Here is an 18,835-nt window from a genome sequence, read left to right as displayed (position 1 = left end):
ACTTACTCCATGCCAGGCTCTGCATATGAAAGAAACCGAGGTACAAAGAAGTCATTTAACTTGCTGAGGTCCCATGGTTCATCAGTAGCAAAGTGGGGGTTTAAACCTGTGGTTTCTGAGCCCAGAGTCTAGGTGCCGAGCTGCCCACCTGTGTATGCTCTGCAGACAGCCCCGCCCGCTGGTGTGGACCCCTCGCTGGGCTGGGAGCACCTTGGAGGAGGGGAGTTTGTCTGACATTTCCAGGACTTGGTATAGTGTTTGGTGCAGAAGAGGGAGTCAACACATGTTTATTAGGTCAGAGAATGAAGAGAAGGCAGAAAAGAACCCAGTTTGGACGTGGCTTTGGGGTCGATAGGTCCTCTGAGCCTCAGGGCCCGTGGCTCCTTCCTGTGTGCCAAGTAGAGGCCTTCATGCTGCGGGATTGCAAGGCTCACTTGAAGCTCTGATGTCACTCATAATAGTCTTAGGGAACGTGAGCCTCCAGTCTGAGAGAAATCAGCCACCTGGTGAGTAAGAGTTGATCATAATATGACACCATTACAAAATGCAAGCAGCTTATGGTCATAACATTAGGGTTTGAGGATGAGGAAAAGGTTTGTAGAATATACAGCAGCCTGTACAGGGTTTTTACTGCCGGCAGGGCTCTCAGAAAGCAGGAGACATTTAGACTAAGCTCAGACAACTTTTACATTTGTTTCTAGATTCTTTCTGCGTCCGCGGATTCTTTGCTCCGTCATCCATCTATCCACCGACCCACTGTCAGCTTTTTTCTGGCTCTTCTTAGGAGGGGGTGTGCATAATGGTTCACGGCAAGGGATTTGGAGACACACAGATTGGATTTGAATCTTGCTGTGTGATCTTGGGTGTGTTGCTTACCCACATTTAGTCCCTGTTTCCGTATCTGTGAAATAGAGTTGGGAGATTAAAAGAGACAGTGGCATCTGAAGACATGTGTAAGAATGTTCATAGCAGCTTTATTCACAATAAAGCTGAAATAACTGGAAACAACCTAAACGTCCAGCAATAGGAGAATAAAGACATTATGATATCATCATACAATGGAACATACTCATCCATAAAAAGAAACTAGTACCATACTCAACAGCATGGATGAACCTCACACAAGTTACGTTGAGGGAAGTTTGGAACAGGCACACGTAGTATATGGTGACAGAAATCAGGAGAGGGGTGACCCGTGCAGGGGGAGGGTAGTGACTGGGAGAGGGAATGAGGGAATGTTTTGGGCTCGTGGTTCTGTGGTTATAGTCACTCTGGCTGGTGATGTCCATGTGTACACACTTGTTAAATTCTACACTTTAGATGTGTGTACTTTACTGTATGAAAATTGTATCTCAAAAAGGAAAAAATAGATGTGGAGTATTTAGCACAGCACCTGTTCCAAAGAGGACACTCAGAAAGCACTCTTTCCTGCCCTGGAGTCCTTGTGAACATGTCTTTTTGTGAGATGAGCCATTCCAGCGTGAGAAGACTGACAGCTGCCATTTATTCCCTGATAATTTATGTTCCAAGAATAACTGGATCATAATTGTCCAGATAAGGGATGCTTGAGAAGCATTGTCCTCTGATGGGTCTTCTTTCTCCGCCCCTTCCTTGGTTTCTCCCCATCTTCTGCAGGTTATGCAGTTACTGCCGGACACTTTTCTCATGTGTCCACCACTGATGTGGTAGGAGGTGCCCCTCAGGACGAAGGCATTGGGAAGGTGAGGAGCAAAGTCTACGGAATAGCACGGGGTCAGATGGGGGGAGCATGCTGCCGCTCTTTTCGAGGTTTGTCAATTCACTTTGATGTGAACATTCTGCTGGGCGGCTGGCAGGTAACTGATGAAATATTGAGGAATCATCTGTTCATCTCCAACAGCCTCTTTTGAGAATTTACTTTGAAAGCTTCATCCGAGTATGAATACTGTTCCCAGACCTCTCCATTCTCTGCACTTTGTCATCTGAGAATGTTTTTCATGGCTGATGCTGTGTGTGTGAGAGATGATTAAGATTGACCTGTGGTATTGTGCCATTCTCCAAAGGAAGGGTGTCCAGCGCTACCCGACTTCAAACCCTCCCCTCTCCCAAATCCTTTCCAAGTTTGACTTAATGGAACCAGGTCTAATCCCAGATATCTTTGGGGCCTTTTTATTTATCTTTAGGCCTAGATTCTCACATTTTTTCCTCCAATGTTTTAGAAACAAGACCAATTCAGCCCAGAGGCTAGACTGGGAATATACGGGTCTCTTTCCCTAAAGTATCTGCCCAGAGTGTAGAAAAGACCCCATGGATCTAGGACCGTCAGAATCCCTTTGGGAATCATGGCATCTATGGGGCCTGAAATATGGAGGACTATGTTTGTTGGATCTTTAGCTCCAGGCTACAGGAAGTCCAGTTGAGTCGATCCAGATTAGTCAGGAATATGCATTTTAACAAGCTCCATAGTTTGTTTGATAGTTACGACTGAAGAGAGGAATGGTCTTTGGGTCAGAGCCCATAAGGGGTGGACCTTTGATAGAATCTGGCTATATCTCTGTGGGCTTGGAAAAGTGGATTCTGGAGAGGCCCAGACAGAGACCACTGGTAACTGGAGCGTTCGGCCAGGATGTCAGTCTGATCAGCGGACAAGGCGTGACTGCTGGGCATTCATGAGGGTCGTTTTCCTGGATCCTCCTGGGCAGGAGTTAGGAGTCAACACTCAGATTTCTGGAGCACATGCCTCCCTCCCTGTTAACACCGATGCTATTTTCCTTGAAAACGAAGCCACGGTAAAAACCCAGGGCCCTGAGCACAGGGGCGGTGTGCTGATGAACTCTGATAACTTCCAGCAAGGGATGAGTCTTTCCAAGTCACATGAATTCCTCTGTGTGGTGGAGGGACAGAGCCAAGGGCTGTCCCCACATTGATAATCTCTTCTGGGGGAGGAGCTGCGTGTGACCAGGCATCTCTGTAGCCGGTAAACACGCCTACCTCCCAATTCACAGCAGTGTGGATGCCTCAGTGCTGCTGACAGCAGCTTTGTTTTGTTTTAAATCACCAGTTACAGAAAACTTGATCTAATTGTCTTCTCTTCAGGTGGTTGGGATAACTGTATAGTCCCTGTCAAGCCTTAGGATGAGAATGGTACTTAAAACTGATAGAGCCAGGCAGAGGGCACCCTGGATCTAGTTAACAAAGATGAACATAAAAATGCTGCTTTCAGCTGGAACCCCTGAGAGGTGCTGGGGAGACTGGTCATAGTTGGCAAAATTGCTGACGGTTCCACATTGCCAGGCATGGGAGCTGGTACAGACTTGCTTCCCAAGGACCCCAGGATGGCTCTCTGGCCTTCAGGATCTTGGTGGTTATCGTTTCTGGTATTGGGGCAGGAAAGCATTCACACTAAGATGGTGATTCCTGACCCCATGGGAGGCTCCCTGACACTGGTTCTCATGGGACACTCACTCTTCCCTTAAGATGCAACTTGAAAAAGAACTTCCACACTCATTTCATTTAGGAAGTTCTACACAAACAGTCCTTTCTGTGGTAGAGAGTCATGGTGTAAATGCACAGGCTAAAGTCTTTGAAAGGTCCCCAGTAAAGGAATTTATTTAATGTTTAACTCTGGCATTTTGCAAACTAAACTCATATTTACCCAAGCAGATCTCATGACACTAACGTTCTGTGGAATCACTTTGTCTAAAATGCTCATGTCCATCCCTTCTCTTACACAGTTGGCCGTCCCTACCTGCGGGTTTCTACATCTGTGGATTCAAACAAACATGGATGGAAAATATTTGGGGAAAAAAATTCTAGAAAGTTCTAAAAGCAAATCTTGAATTTGCCACGCAACTATTTACATAGCATTTACACTGTATTTACAACTGTTTACATAGTATTTACATTGTGTTAGATAGTCTAAGTAATGTAGGGATGATTGCCTAGGTTATATGCAAACACTACGCCATTTTACTTAAGGGACTTGAGCATCTGTGGATTTTGCTATCCTGGGGGTCCTGGAACCAATCCCCCACAGACGCCAAGGGATGACTGTATTGTGATACCTGCTAAAGCTCTAACTAATAGGAAGGAAGGAAGTGTTTCGAGGAAGAAAATCCTTTTCCCAGGAGTTGACTTTTTGGTAGTAATTTGGAAGCTCCTTAGGTCTTACTGGGCGTGGCTCCCGTAAACAGTGTGGCTCAGGAGGCATGGAGGTGATTTCTGCCTCAGGATTGAAGGACAGTTTCTTTGCAGAGTGCGTGAAATGATTTGTCATCAGCTAGTGTAGGCACATCTGCATGTGTCTGGTCAGGCATTTACATAGAACTCCCAGAAGGATGCTGATAAATATCTTTGGTCATTGCTTCCATCTTAACTGGATTTTTTTTTCCTTCCATAGGTTTATATTTTTAGAGCTGACCGAAGATCAGGCACCTTAATTAAGATATTTCAGGCATCAGGTAAAAAGGTGAGATCCTTGGGATTAGTGTCTTGTTTGTTTGTTTGTTTGAGAGATGTCATCATGTGGGAATCAGTTCTTACTTTTTAGAATATTGGTTTAAAGGCCCATCTGTGCCCTACATTTACATGGCATGTTCAGTTGCCTGTTGGAGCCATTACCTTCTCAGCATTGTGTGTGACCTGCAGATTCCTGGGATTCACGCGTGCTGAGACGGGGAGCGAGATGAGTTTGTACACAGCCAAGTTACAGCACAGAGGTCTAAAAGGTTATCCACGGTTCAGATACTCATCAAAATGACTATGTGCTCTGTTTCTTTCTGCCTTTATCTTTCTGCCTCTCTGTCCCTCTCCGTCTGTCTTTCTCCCAGCTCCAGAGAGATAAGGCATTGTTGAGTACAGATACATGACCGATTACTTTCAAAGGAGGCAGGCAGATAGATGGTTCTCACTCTCCCTATCTCACCAACCCAAAGCTGCCCCTCCTGCTTACATCCCAAGCCCTCTGCCACCATCGCCATGGGAACTGTTGCCACACAAAAAACAGATATCACCCGGTTCCTTTTAGAACTTTGAAATAGAAATAGCTGGGGAAGGCTGCCCTGAAATTAGTCCTGGGCAAGGTTTATCTGCCTGTGCCATCTTATTATCCTTACCCTATTGCTAATTCTCCATTTCCTGCAAGTTTCCATTATATTGCACTGTAGTCTGAAATTAAGCCAGGTAGAGATTCCTTTGATTAATACACACCATTTTTCATGGGCTTATCAGTGGTGCACACCTTGGCATGGCTTCGATCGGCAGGATTATTTGGTAAGATTGGCCGCTCTAAGAGGAGACAAGTTTAGGTGGGGATGTGAAGGGGGTGATTTGAAGAGTTGTCTTGGTAGAGGCCTTAGTGAGCTCGGGGAAGAAGAACAGGACTTGGGACTTGGGAGGGAGATTTGAGGAGATAGGTAAAATTGCCTTCTGACATTCTCCTACCATCACACTAAGAAGAGGGGGAAAAAATGATGTTTCCATCCTGGGTGGGCCATGTGCCCCAGTTCAGGTCCTGCTGTGTTAGACCTGCCTCATGCCAGCCTGGCACCACTGCATATTGTTCTGATGGGGAGTCATAGTCTGAGTTCCAAAAATCCCACTCAAGTAGAGCTTTTTGCAGTTTTAACAACCATCATGTGTATTTTTAGTATATAACTGTCATAACCTTTTCAATAAAAAATACATCACCAAACTCAGTTTTGTGAGGTTTTCCCTGAGGGCAGCTCTGCATTCCCCCCCGGGAACTATGCAAGCCTGTGTTATTTTAACATTTCCAAAACCCCAAAGCAACAACACTGGAAGAAGACTGTGAGCAATTCTGCAAAAAAGGATTTCCAAGCACCTCTAAAGTTAGAAAATAAATAACCCCGTGCCATTTCTGAGAAAGAGTCCCAAAGAGCAAGTAGGGTGTAAATGCTGCTAAGCCTAACATTTTAGCTCTTTATCCAAAAAAAATAAATGGGTGAGTTTTCCTGTGGAAAACCCTCCCTCCCTCTGCTACCCTTCCAATGTACCTCGGCTTGACAGCATGAAATTAACCCCCCCCAGCTTTATTGAGATATAATTGATATATAACACGTTTAAGGTGTACAGTGTGATGACTTGGTACATGTATATATTGTGAAATGATGACCACACTGAGGTTCGCTAACACATCTATCTTATGTAACTACTATTTTTTTGAGGGAGTCTTTAAAGTGAATTGTGGGGCTTAAACACACTTATCACCCTATTTTTTTTTTAATTTATTTCTTTTTTTTTGCTGCACTTTGTGGTATGCGGGATCTTAGTTCCCCAAGCAGGGATCAAACCCATGCTCCCTGCAGTGCGAGTATGGAGTCCTAACCACTGGACCACCAGGGAAGTCCCTATCACCCTATTTTTAGAATATTTTCATGTTCAGCTGGCACCGTGCCTCCCTCCTGCTTCCTGTGTCCCCACCTCCACTGCCCGCTGCCTGTGCCCAGGACAAGCCCAGCTGATGCTGGTCATCCTGGTGTAAACAACAGTCTATAATTGAGCCCTTTCTCTTTCCCAGAACCCTCCCTGTTTGGATGATAGCTTTCATGGCTACCCATCTGTGTCTGGGTCATGGGCAGGTTTGGGGGAGCAGATTTGAGAGTGGGTGATGTGAGAGGGAAAGGTTTGAGAATCTGCTTTTCCAAATTTCCCGAGGACATGATGACGTTGGTTCCAGCACAGACCAACCTGCAGGTCAGCTTGAGTGTCCTCATTATGACACGACAGGGCTCCCTGAAGAGGAGACCATGGGCCAGCTGTCTCACCTCCCAGCTCCAGAGCTGCCATTCATTTTCCTTGGGGCTTTTCTCGCCCTCACCTTGAACCATTGTAACATATGTCCTTCACTCTGCCATCTTGTTTCACCATCTTCCAACTTTGCCCCCGTCATCATCTTTCTGATTACTCTCTTTAGACATCTTATTCTGCTTGTGCCAGAAGAAATGAGAAATTCTTGTCCCACTGACTTCTCCATTATTTCAGTGGGAAAGGACATGACCCCAGGCTTTCAAAGGATGCCTTTGCTTTACCCCTGTGTCCAGAGCCACACATAGAGGAGGGTTCTGACTCAGGAAACCCCTGACCCACTTCTGCTTCCGTGTGGCCAGAATCTGGTCAGAGAGTTCTGTCTCCTGGCCATAAGAGAGACAAAACCCCAAATGGTTCTGGTCTTTACTGGTTGACATCCTTCGTATAGTGCACGTAAGAAATCACCAATACATGTGCAATTCCACTGCTATGACATGTGTCCTCATATTTCCAGGGTGATGGGAGAGCTCTGATCAAGGAACACTCACCCCAAAGCATGTCGTTGCCCTATCGAAGTTTCATTGCAATAATTGAGTATGTGAAGTGTTTATATGTCAAAACTTAGATAGTAAACTTCACGTCTGGGGATTTCTGATTGAACACCGATGAAGATGCCAAGTTAAATAGACCATTGGAATGAAACAAATAGTTCCCCTGGGACTCAGCCAGAGAGAACAGCCAGCAGCTTCGGTCTTCAGGGCCTTGCCTGGGTCTTAGCGGTTTCTTTTACTAAAGTCAAGATAGAGACATTGGCAAGGCCACTGAATTGGTGACTGTCAGCTGGTTTCTGCCCACCCCCCACCCCATGATTCTGAAACTTCCTCGTGCCCTTCTCCCTTGGGAAGGGGGCAGGTGGGGATGGGGGTTGGGTGGAAGTGACCTGGGCACGTGACTGGGAGGGACTTGAGTCCTTTCCCAGGCTGAGCTGCAGGAAATAGACCAAAGTACCCTCCACCTCTCTCAAACTCCCCTGGGTTAGCTACCAACAAACAGCAAAGAAAATGCTTGTTCATGTCTGTAAAACCAGAGCCCTTTTATTTGAAAACATTTATTTTAAAAGGATAGATTTTTTTTTTTAAAATTAAAAACAGAGGTCGCCCACTGGCAGCCTTTGGAAAGGGTACAGCCTACAAAAATTTTCATTTGGCCTGCATGGTATGTTTGTTTATTATTTTTTAATATGAATTAATTGTCAGCATTTTAAAAATAGGCAATTCAAATAAAATTTTAGAGCTTTGGTTTCTCTTGAAAAATGAGATGGTTGGCTTTTTCTGGGTAAGTCAGGAGTTGACTGCCCCTGGGTGGGGATTGCTCCTTTAGCTGGGTCTGTGGACTCTAGTTTGCTTCAGTCTCCATCATTCTCTATTGTTTCTTAGACACAGAAGCTGAGTGTCACTCGCCACCTGTAAGCATGCCCGCACTGTTGTCTGCTTTTTCCTTATACCTGTTATATCACCTGCCTGGATCCCATTGGATTGTGTTTAAGACCCCCAATTTAAAATAGCAGGTACTAAGTCAGAGAAAGACAAAGCACATTATACCACTTATATGTGGAATCTAAAAAAATGATACAAATGAACTTATTTACAAAACAGAAATAGACGCACAGACATAGAAACCAAATTTAGGATACCAAAGGGGAAAGGTGGTGGCGGGAGGGATAAATTAGGAGTTTGAGATTAACAGAAACACATTACTATATATGAAATAGATAAACAACAAGGGCCTACTGTGTAGCACAGGGAACTATATTCAGTATCCTGATTGAATATAATTGAATATAGTAATCGAATATATATTGAATATAGTAATAACATATAATGGGAAAGAATCTAAAAAAGTATGTATATATATTTATATATGGAAAAGAATTTTTCCAGATTCTTTTCCATATATATGTATACATATACATGTATAACTGAATCACTTTGCTGTATACCTGAAATAATACGTTGTAAATCAACTATACTTCAATTAAAAAAATAGTAAAAAATAAAATAACAGGTACTGAATTAAGCTATGATTAAGCCAATATAACCTGGCCGTTTTCCCTCATCCTCCAAATGGTCTTCTGAGTTGTACCTTTTTCTGTTACTTCAACTCACGCCTTCCTAACCAGTCTTCAGCTATGCCCAAGACTGGGCGAGGGTAATCTGTTTCCCATATAACATTTATTTTCATGCCTGCCTTGTATTGTGAAATTCCATGTTCCTAACTTGCTTGGCCTTGTCAAATGTCTGATACACGAGGCACTTTTATTATGGCTGTAACCTATGTCTGCAGCCTCAGCTTGCATTTGTAAAAGCAGTACCTTGTTCTCCAGGGATCAGTCCATTTGTTTCCCCCTTGGTGGGGCTCCAAGCCAGTGAACGTGGGTCTCACTTTGACCGGGGGGCCCACGTGGCTGCCAGGAGGCCAGGGGAGCCGGGATCTCACCGTGCCCAGGCATTCTGGTTTCCAGGGTGGCATGGCTGGCACAGCCTCCGAGGGGCTTGGGAGCAGATGTTTGTCAGGCTGGGCATCTGGAGGAAGGCAGGGGCCTTGTGTGTGAGGACGGACACTGAACGCTTTGTTGCAACTTGACTTGGTTGCAGATGGGCTCTTACTTCGGCTCCTCCTTATGCGCAGTTGACCTGAACGTGGACGGCCTCTCTGACCTGCTCGTGGGGGCCCCCATGTTTTCTGAGATCAGGGACGAAGGGCAGGTCACTGTCTACATCAACAGAGGAAACGTGAGTACAGAGCTGGGCAACATGTGGACAGGGTGTGGGAGAGGGATGTTGGCCCAGGGGAGTAGTGACTGAGCCCCATCACCCAGAGGAGGTAAAAAGACACGCTTCTTACCTTCAGAAAGCTCCGTGTTCCATCAATGGAAAGTTATACTCTGTTATGACTGCAAACATACAGGGGTCCAGAAAAATCTTAATGACTAAAGTTGAGTGATTCCTATGTACCAGGAACCGTTTCTCCTGCTTCCTGTGAATGATTTCAGTGACATGTGCACGTGGTATTGGGGGTCCCCATTTTTCAGGTGAAAAAACTGAGGCTCAGAGAGGTTAAGTCACTTGCCCCAAATCACACAGATGAGAAGCAGTGGGGCTGGGATTTGAACATAGGCAAACTGGCTTTGGAGGTGGCATGCTTCATCTCTCTTATTTTGTCTCCTTGGGACTATATACACACCTGCCCACGGAGGCAGAGAAGCCTTCTCAGAGGACATGATGGCTGGGAGGAATCTTGAAGAAAAATGGGAGTTAGGTAGACAGGCGGGAGTGGGCTGGGAGCTGGGCAAGTGGATTGAGGTGTGAGGCAGTGGGACCATAGTTCAACGTGTTGGGACTGGGAGGAGTGGAGGGGGGCCACCCCAGTGGCCAAGGGCTATAGTCACGATGTCCCTTATTCTGCAGAACCGTGAAAAGGATGTGGCCGAGTCAGAAAGATGTCTCTGCAGCACAGTGGAGGGTGGGTGGGGGCAGGGGCTGAGGGGCAGCAGTGCATCCGTGGGTGCAGGAGACCAATGAGAAAGTAGAATCTTTTCAGGATCTAGAAGAAAGAATATTCAACAAGAGGGAAATGGTTAAATGAATAAATCCTGTGACCATCAGCCTTTAGCTAACATGAGAAAATGTTTATGAGATAATCAGTGAAAAAGCAGGATAAAGACTGCAGGTACAAACAACCTTTAAAAATGTACAAAATACATAGAGAATGTTAATAGGTGGTGATGCTTGGGTAGATATTTAGCTTTATCTTTATCCAAACAGTGAGAATGTAATTCTTTCATAATCAAAAAAGTCAGTAAAAGTGTACTTTTAAGTGGTGACCAAGGTGTTAGTTATCCTAATCGGGAGGGGGTGGTGGTGTTTAGCTATAACTAGGTGGGCAGATGCCAGAAAGGGCAGTTATTTAAAGAGGAGCCAGGGGGGCTTCCCTGGTGGTGCAGTGGTTGAGAGTTCGCCTGCCGATGCAGGGGACGCGGGTTCGTGCCCTGATCCGGGAAAATCCCACATGCTGCGGAGCGGCTGGGCCCGTGAGCCATGGCCGCTGAGCCTGCACGTCCGGAGCCTGTGCTCCGCAACGGGAGAAGCCACAACAGTGAGAGGCCCGCGTACCGCAAAAAAAAAAAAAAAAAAAAAAAAGAGGAGCCAGGGGAAGTTAGAGCCTTGAGCTTTCTTGGATGTTTGCAAACTCTTTGGGAAGGTGGATCTAAAACCTGGGAGGAAAGATGCTTCCTGGTACCTGTTGGAACAACTCATGGCACCTGCATCTGCACTGACCTTCCAGGAAGGGGGACAAGGCAGGTGAGGGGAGAAATGAGGTGGTCGTTATGGAGATTAAAACAGCCGGCATTCAGTAGCTGCTGGCCACCATATATGCAGGAGACTGCTGCGTTTGCATGGGTGTTAACTTGTCAGGCAATAAGGTGATCAGCCCAACAGCCCCAGGGCATGGAATCTTGGAGCAGGATAATCCCCCAGACCTTCTGCGGCAGCTGGCACCCACACATCCCACCCCCAGTCAATGTTTCTTAATGCCATGTGGTTACCCTAAGTACAAGGGTATTCTTACTTCTGTTGAATTTCATCTTATGTGATTAATGATTGCAGGGCAGTGTGCAGGAGTGGGAATAAATGATGACTTGCCTTTGAATCTTGGTGTCGCCACTTACTAGCCTGTGTGATGTGGACAAATAGCTTGAAACCAGCAGCTCAGTTTCCTCATCTGTAAAGTGGGCAGAGTCATAAGGTCTTTCTTATAGAGTCACTGTGTGATTTAAATGAGGATGTGGATATACAGTGCCTGGTACATACAAGGAATCAATGTTTCTCTCTTTCTTCACCACACTGATGGGAAGAAATCAACACATTTGTGTTGTGGGGCAGAGGTTTCGGTGACTTAAGAACTCATCACATCTTTACTGTTTGCAAGTTGTTTGAGTACAGTGGGAAAAAAATTTAGTTGTAATGAAAGCTTTGGGATGGCTTGTGGATGTACAGTGGGTCTGAGTGCCTCTACCCGGGGGCAGGGTTAGATACTCTTGTGCCTCAAAACATCGTGTGTGTGTGTTTTTAAATATTTTATTTATTTATTCATTCATTCATTCATGGCTGCATTGGGTCCTAGTTGCAGCACACAGGATCTTCTCCGTGCTCAGACTTCTCTAGTTGTGGCGCGCTGTCTCCAGAGTGCGTGGGCTCTGTAGTTTGCGGCAGGCGGGCTCTCTAGGTGAGGCGCCCGGGCTTAGTTGCCCTGTGACATGTGGGATCTTAGTTCCCCGACTAGGGATCGAACCCACGTCCCCTGCATTGGAAGGCAGATTCTTAACCACTGGACCACCAGGGAAGTCCCTCAGATGGTGTTTTAACGCTCTGATAGTCATGTGTCAATGATTTGGGGGTAAAGTGGGCATGGCTTTTAGTGACACCATCACCATTGACCCCTCCCTCTGTTGGTTGGTGTTTGCTTAGGAAATCCAAACCACACATGAAAATGGGCACAGTCGTGTGTCCTGTTATCACTGCTCCCACCCCTTAACCAAGAACTATTGGGTGTTGGGTTTTCTGAACCATGATTCCCTCTGCCAAGATTACTAATACATGCACCCTACAAAACAGCTTTATAAATTTGTACCAGAAGGCAGAGGAGAGCAGAAATGGAAATATGTACTCCCTCTAAAACAACTTTGAGGATATCGCAGGGAGAGGAGACTGTGGGGACAAGCAGGTAGGTTGGTTAATAGGTTGGTGTATAGAGCATTAGGACAAGGGAGAGGTTTAGTCATCAGTGGCCAGCAGTGGGTCTCCTTCCCTCTAAAATGCATCTCAGGTGATCGGAGACCTTCATGGCACCCAGGTGGAAGGAGCTCATTTGGCCACCATCGGGTGTTGGGGGGGGATGTTTGGATGCCTGGGATTCTGCCCAGATGTTTCCTGTCCATGGGTGTGCTGCAGGGCAGGGTGGCATTCCCGGCTCTGTTTTTTCATTCTTTTTTTGGTTATTCTGTTTGTTTTGTTTCCCGTTTTCCCTCCATCCTGTTTCCCAGGGAGCCCTGGAGGAGCAGCTGGCCCTGAGTGGGGATGGTGCCTACAATGCACACTTTGGGGAGAGCATCGCCAGCCTGGGCGACCTCGATGATGACGGGTTCCCAGGTCAGTGAGCTCGTACCTGCCCTCTAACTTGCCCCTGTCGTGGGCGCTCCAGGGTCTGCCTGCCCATGGCAAGGCCCATCCATGTACACTGGGGAGAGGATGCCTGTTAGAAACCACATTTTCTGTGTAGACACAGGGCTGAGCCCTGAGCCCACTGGAGTTTTGCTTCCATGAAATCCCTTCTCATCAGCTCAGTGTTCTTTGCTATGTGTTTGTGGTGCAGTGAACGTTTCTGCTGGTCCATAGGGGCTTCTATGGCGGCCAAGTCTGAACCAGCTTCCTCTCACTACAAACCTTGCTTGTTTCTGAGCCTCTGATGCTCCACGATGCTCTGAGAGCATGGAGGAAGATCTAGTTGTCAGTTTGTGAGAGTAACGTTGATTTTTTTGGTAAAGGGAATACCATTTTATATAATTCCTTTACCCAAGAACAGAGTTGACTTTCTCAGTTATGCAATAACCATTGTCTATGGAGTTCCCTTCTCAGACAGACATTAGGGTGGGTGGTTGATATTTGCATTTCTTTTATTGGTTAGATCAATAATTTATTCCTATGAGGATGAGGGAGAAATTTTCTGGAACTAACCTCTTCTCAGCTTCTATAATTTTCTTTCTACTTTTTTTTTTTCCTGCTGCTAAGAGATCATGTGCCTAGTTTAATGCTTGAACAAGCAACAACCAAGAAATTTCTAGACATCATGGCAGGAATTAGAGAATCCACCATTATGTTAATGGCTTTTCTAACCCAGAGCTGCTTTTCTCCCCCTAGATGTGGCCATTGGCGCACCCAAGGAGGATGACTTTTCAGGAGCGGTGTACATCTATCATGGTGATGCCGGTGGGATGGTCCCTCAGTACTCCATGGTAATTGGTGTGAAAGTGTCATGGTTGCTGTTCATACATTCATTCCACAGATACATACAACACACGGCGTTGTTCCTGCCTTCATCTTCCCCCCCCTCCAGTGGAAGACACAAACCATTGAGACTGCTTTTTAAATCAAAACATATTTATAGACTCCCGAGTTTGCTCATATCCAGGGAGGCATTCTGCCTACAAAAGATAAGATCCAAATTCTTAGCCAGAGTTAGAATGATTTATGTAAGAAGAGGTGGATTGCTTTTTCTGGTTACTGCTTTGTCAACCATCTGTGCTAAGCCAAAGGAATATCTTGTAAAATATAATCTAGAAAGACAGTGGTCCATGGAGGAGGGACGTGAAAGCTGTCACAGGGCTGTTGTCACAGTTGGCATTAAAACGGGGAGCTGGTCAAAGCCCTGGCCTCGTGCCCCAGACTTGGGAACGTGGAAGTGGTGAGTTCTGTTTTTTGCTATATCAGCTTGGAGTTCAGTCTTGCTGATGGTGTCAAGCCCAGCCCCTGGGAAAAAAGGAAGTCACTCTCTGGACAGAAGCATGGTCAGGATGTTTGTGGATGTCTGCATGTAGAGTGGCACAGGCCTGGGTCTTTCTCCCAGTGGGTCAGCAACAGAAAGGGACTGAGCATATGTCGAGAAATTTCCAATCAGCACCTGCTGATTTACTGAACATTTACTATGTGCTTACCGCCTCCTATTCATGCTGACATTTCTCGTCACCAAGAAGCTTGCCTTGTATCTTGATTATTGCGAAGGAAACAAAACTTTGAACTGAGTCCTGTTCTTATAAAACGTTCTATAACATGAAATAGGAGAGTATCGAAAGTTGTCCACGTACTAAAGTCTCTAGGTAAGAAAAGGCTTTGCAAGTTGATTTTAAGAGGCAATGCATATGTGTAAGTTCAAGGTGTACGTTCCTAATTGTTCTTCCTGCAGCAGATATGAGTTAGCTAATGAAGGGTTGAGGGCTGGCTGGTTTGCTGCCACTTGAGCCCAGATTCTCTCTGCTGGGCCTCCTGCTCAGCTCCGTGACTCTTGAAAGAGGCAGTTGCCAGGGGAGGTGCTGGTGAGAGCAAGGATGCTTCCTGAGCGCCTGCTCTGCCCTCTCACCTTTAGTCCTCAGAATAGCCCTGTGAGATGGGCACCTTGGTTATCCACCTTTTATTTACAAGGTGACTCCAGGCCAGGGAGGTTAATTAATATGCCCACGGTCACCAGCTAGGAAATGGCAATTTGACCATGAACCTTTGCCAGTCTGTCTCCCAAACCTCTTACTGCAACCACCGCCCTCAATTCCACATCGGGAAAAAGGAACGCTCAGGGAAGCTCAGTTGGAAAACTCAGAACTATGGAAGTTTATTTGTCTGTGAGGCATTATATACTCTGAGGGGCATTTATCTACATGGACCATCCTCTGTGCATTAGAAATGAGTAGTGGTGGGAATAAACTCCTAGAGGATTTAGCTGAGGTGGCAGGAGGAAGAGGGCTCTGGGCACAGTTTGGGGGCCACATCCGTGTCTCAGGGGCTGCTCTACCCTGGGTCAGGGATGCTGTTCCCACTGTCACAAGCTGAAAGTCATCCAGGGAGCAGCCATCCTTGTGCCGCCATCGAGGTCACTCTCCATGCTTCCTCCTGGAAGCTTGTTCCCGGACCTGGGAAGCTAATCACACAGAGCGGCAGCCTGTGAGAGACCCCCAGCTTCCCCTCCTCTGGCGGCCCTCTCGTGTTTGTTGCGTTGCTGGGCGGACTCTCTGCAGAGAACTGAGGTATAAATTTTGTGGTCAGCGCGGATTGTCTTTAGTAGGAAGCAGGGATCAGCAGCTGGACCCATCCTGCCTTTGTCAGCACACAGCCTGGCTCATTAGCTCTAACAAAGAGAAGTGGTTTGGGGCTCTTTAAAAAAAAAAAAAAAGAAAAAAGAAACAACCATGATTACACGTTTCCAGACTCCTAATATGTATGTGATAAGGTTTGTGATTTTAAAGGAAGAAAAATCCTTTAACGCCAGGTTCTCTCCAGGGCCCAGGTCTGGACAGAGCGGGCATTGTGTGGGTGAACTACAGGAGGAAGTCAGAAACAAGTCTGGGCAAGGGAATCGCTTTTCTTTGGCCCAGATTGGTGTTATTTCTGCTGGATGCATTGTGAGATCAGGGTCTAAAGTTCTTCCATATAACTCTAACTCATTCCTCTTTCTCGAGTTTACCATGAAAAGTGTTGATTTTAAGATCCTCGTGCGCCTTTCTCAATTTGAGAGCCCTCCAGGCATGTCACGGCGGCCCCTGTGATCTTTCTCCTGCCATCAGGACACCGCATGTAAACCTGGTGAAGTGGAGGTTTCCCAAGGCTCCTGGTTTTCATTTAGAGTTATTAGCATCGAGCAGACTTATCTTCCTGGCTTTATGGCCTAATGGCCTGCAGATGTCTGTGGGATAACTTAAGCCTGCATCGCCACCCCCAAAAGGACCACCCCTTCACTCTTCCCTGCTTGTCTCAGCCACAGCATACCTTAGAAATGCAAACCCAGGGCAAGCTGCTGCTCACGTCATTGGACCTCAGAGCCGAGATGGTCTGCTTCAAGATGTGACTTTTAAGAAACGTGCAAATGCACATCCGTGTTTCCTTAGACAGAGCCATTGGGGATGTGGGGCTCTGCCTGTTATCAAGAAACACTTCTTCAGTGTTTCCCTACAGTGTTCTGATTTGTGCTTTGATGCTTGCACATTTCCTGTTGGATGGTTTCACTGAGGTGGCAGGCAGAGGGTTATTAGCAGTTATTGGCCGCTGCAGGGTGGGGGAGTCCCTGCTGTCTCCATCTGTAAACCCTGTAGGAACACCTCCTCCCCATACTCGTGACTTCTTTGCAGGATGACTCGGTGAGGAAAAGGATAAGGCAAGAAAGTCCCAAGTGAGCCACGACTATGTGTAAACCTGGTTCTGACATGGAGGTTGCTGTGTGGCATGAAAACAAAGCATTTCGCTTACCATCTACATCGAGGGCCTTGGGAGGGAAGCCTCCCCAGGGAGACTGTTTAGAGAAAGGGAAGAAAGAACAGGTCAGATCCCAGAACATGGCACTTTTCTGATTCAGGAAGTTTGATATCTTTGTGAGGAACTGTGCCACACAAGCATGGATGTGTGACAAAGGCTGGTTGTACAATGAATATTCTTGGACCAACACAGCATGTGTTGTGTTAGCATCTGTTGAACTTGATGAAGGAGAGATAAGTACAGATGTTCGTGTGCCCTGTGGCAGAGGAGCTGTCAGTGCTGAATGGTTGGTTGAAGGCTGCCTTTTAGGAAGAAGGGTGGCTTCAGCTAAGTTTTTGGATTTCCTACAGCTTGTAGAAGGTTCAGGACCATGGAGTTCTAGATGTACTAGGCAGAGCTGTTTCATCCTGTCTGTGATGCTCAGGAGCCTGTAGATCTTTTGGTTGGCTTGATCGAGAGCTGTCGTGCTAATTCCTGTCCACCTAGGGAACAGATGACATGTGCCTCTTAGGAGTGTTCCATGTTTAGTACATGTTTGGGTAGAGAGATATAAGGACAATATGTTCTTAGAATTTCAGCCAGCTATACCTGTATAAACACAAAAGAGAACCTCCCTTAGAAACGGAAGTTAACCTTGATCCACTTGGAACTTCATTCAACACATCAAAACACTAACACACTCATCTAGGTGGCTTTTTCATTAGCACTGAGCTTAGAAAAAATTTTAAATGGTGACATTTGACTAAGGCAAGTAATAATAAAGGAGTGCGTGGTCTTCAACTGCCTGCTAAAGCCCCCCACCCCCTGCCCCGATAAAATTCGGACTATGATTTTTTTCTTTGAACAACTTCAAGACCAGGTGTCCAGGGAAGCTGCCCTAAAACAGTCACTGGTTCTTATTTGTGACCGTGCTCCTTCTGGTGACTCAATCTCTCTATTATCTGTTTCAGAAACTTTCTGGGCGGAAGATAAGTCCAGTCCTGCGGATGTTTGGTCAGTCCATATCAGGAGGCATTGATATGGATGGAAATGGCTATCCTGGTAAGCTATTTTTCTTTAAAAGCATATGAGATAAGCAAAGATAACCAGTCTGGTAAGCGTGATCACAGATGTGACCTGTATTTAGGATTAGGAAAATTCATACAGTAGAATAGGGTATTTTGCTTGGTGTTTGACTTTTAACATGAAAGTAGTGTTAAAGTTTATTTTTCAGTTTTAAAATGTTCTACTCCAAAGGGTTTAAGCACCAGGAAGGTGGATTTTTGCAGTAATTTCTGTGGCAGCAAGTCTTTCTGCTAAAGACCAAAAGCACTCCCCACATTTAAAATGATAACCAGTGAAGCCTCATGTTTGCCTTGGTATTTGAGCATATTCGGAGGCGTCTTCCTCTGGAGAATGAAGAAGGCACTGAGCAACTCCCCACCCCCACCCCCGCCGTGAGACAAGTATTGAAAGAAACACTTGGAGCAGGAAAAAAACCATGTCATATGTCATCTCCCTGACGGACAAAACAGACCTTCACCATTCAAGGCTGGCTGGCTTGTCTTCAGGGTTAATTAATGCCTTGTGGTGACTGAGACTGAAGAAAAATGTACGATTTCAAACCCCAATCCCAAGTGATATCCGGTGTAGGTAAAATTGACTGGGCAGTGGAGTAGTGGTTCCTTTGCTGCCTGAAGGGGATGGAGTAGGTGAGGTGAGGAAACAAAGAGAAGAATTTGGAAAAACCCCAAATCATCATGGAATTCAGAAGAAATGTCCCTGAAACTCTAGGTCATCTTGCTATCTTGAGAAAGTGTTTCTTTCCATTTAAAATGCCTCAGAAGGATCTATGAAAATGAATGCAATCTTGTACGAGTCTTTTTAGGTTTGAGAAAGCAGTTCTTGTTCTGGGCAATTTGTAGCCATCCCTAAATAATACCTACCATTGGTTTAGCACTCTGATATGTGCAGAATGCTTCCCTGTGCAATGTACATCATATAGTCACCCCACAGGTAGCTAAAGATGGGGGTGT

The 18,835-nt window shown here is 45.9% G+C and overlaps 1 protein-coding gene across 1 annotated transcript in view; it reads left to right on the top strand.

The window, feature by feature from the left end:
* ITGA9 (integrin subunit alpha 9) overlaps window positions 1–18,835 on the top strand; it is a 350,494-nt gene that overhangs the window by 50,609 nt on the left and 281,050 nt on the right. Inside the window, exons 7-12 of the mRNA XM_060163908.1 lie at window positions 1,636–1,721; window positions 4,379–4,447; window positions 9,402–9,539; window positions 12,851–12,956; window positions 13,725–13,819; window positions 17,771–17,861. Of these exons, the coding sequence (XP_060019891.1) occupies window positions 1,636–1,721; window positions 4,379–4,447; window positions 9,402–9,539; window positions 12,851–12,956; window positions 13,725–13,819; window positions 17,771–17,861 (585 nt within the window). The remainder of the gene's footprint in view (window positions 1–1,635; window positions 1,722–4,378; window positions 4,448–9,401; window positions 9,540–12,850; window positions 12,957–13,724; window positions 13,820–17,770; window positions 17,862–18,835) is intronic.

Source organism: Lagenorhynchus albirostris, chromosome 10 (assembly GCF_949774975.1).
Source record: "Lagenorhynchus albirostris chromosome 10, mLagAlb1.1, whole genome shotgun sequence".
Classification (NCBI taxonomy): domain Eukaryota; kingdom Metazoa; phylum Chordata; class Mammalia; order Artiodactyla; family Delphinidae; genus Lagenorhynchus; species Lagenorhynchus albirostris.
Note: the sequence above shows the minus strand (reverse complement) of the source record. Positions and strands in the feature narration are given on the sequence as shown.